We start from the raw sequence: 265 nt of genomic DNA on the forward strand, positions 1-265 counted from the left end.
GGCCGTGGCATCTCTTCCCACGCATCGAAGTCCCCGGCTCTGGCTGTCAAGCCGACCTCTCCTCGCGCTCCAGCTTGGTCGTTTTCTTCACGTCGGCCACGTGCACGTTATAATGCCTCAACAAACTGTGCTTGTGCTTGAATTTAGCGTGGCAAAGGACACACTCGAATTGGGCCTCCTTCCCGCACTCGAGCCTCTTGTGCCGTTGCAACGAAATCACCCTCCTGTACTGCCTTCCGCATGTGTCGCAGGGATAGGTCTCGAA

The 265-nt window shown here is 57.0% G+C and overlaps 1 protein-coding gene across 1 annotated transcript in view; it reads right to left on the reverse strand.

Annotated features, from left to right (window-relative positions):
* Nucleotides 1-6: 6 nt before the first annotated feature.
* Nucleotides 7-265, reverse strand: part of LOC116185897 (adult enhancer factor 1-like) — a 1,498-nt gene continuing 1,239 nt past the window's right edge. The window contains exon 2 of the mRNA XM_031511478.1: nt 7-259. Within this exon, the coding sequence (XP_031367338.1) occupies nt 47-259 (213 nt within the window). The 3' untranslated portion in view covers nt 7-46. The remainder of the gene's footprint in view (nt 260-265) is intronic.

This window comes from Apis dorsata, unplaced genomic scaffold, assembly GCF_000469605.1.
Source record: "Apis dorsata unplaced genomic scaffold, Apis dorsata 1.3 scaffold_326, whole genome shotgun sequence".
NCBI lineage: Eukaryota > Metazoa > Arthropoda > Insecta > Hymenoptera > Apidae > Apis > Apis dorsata.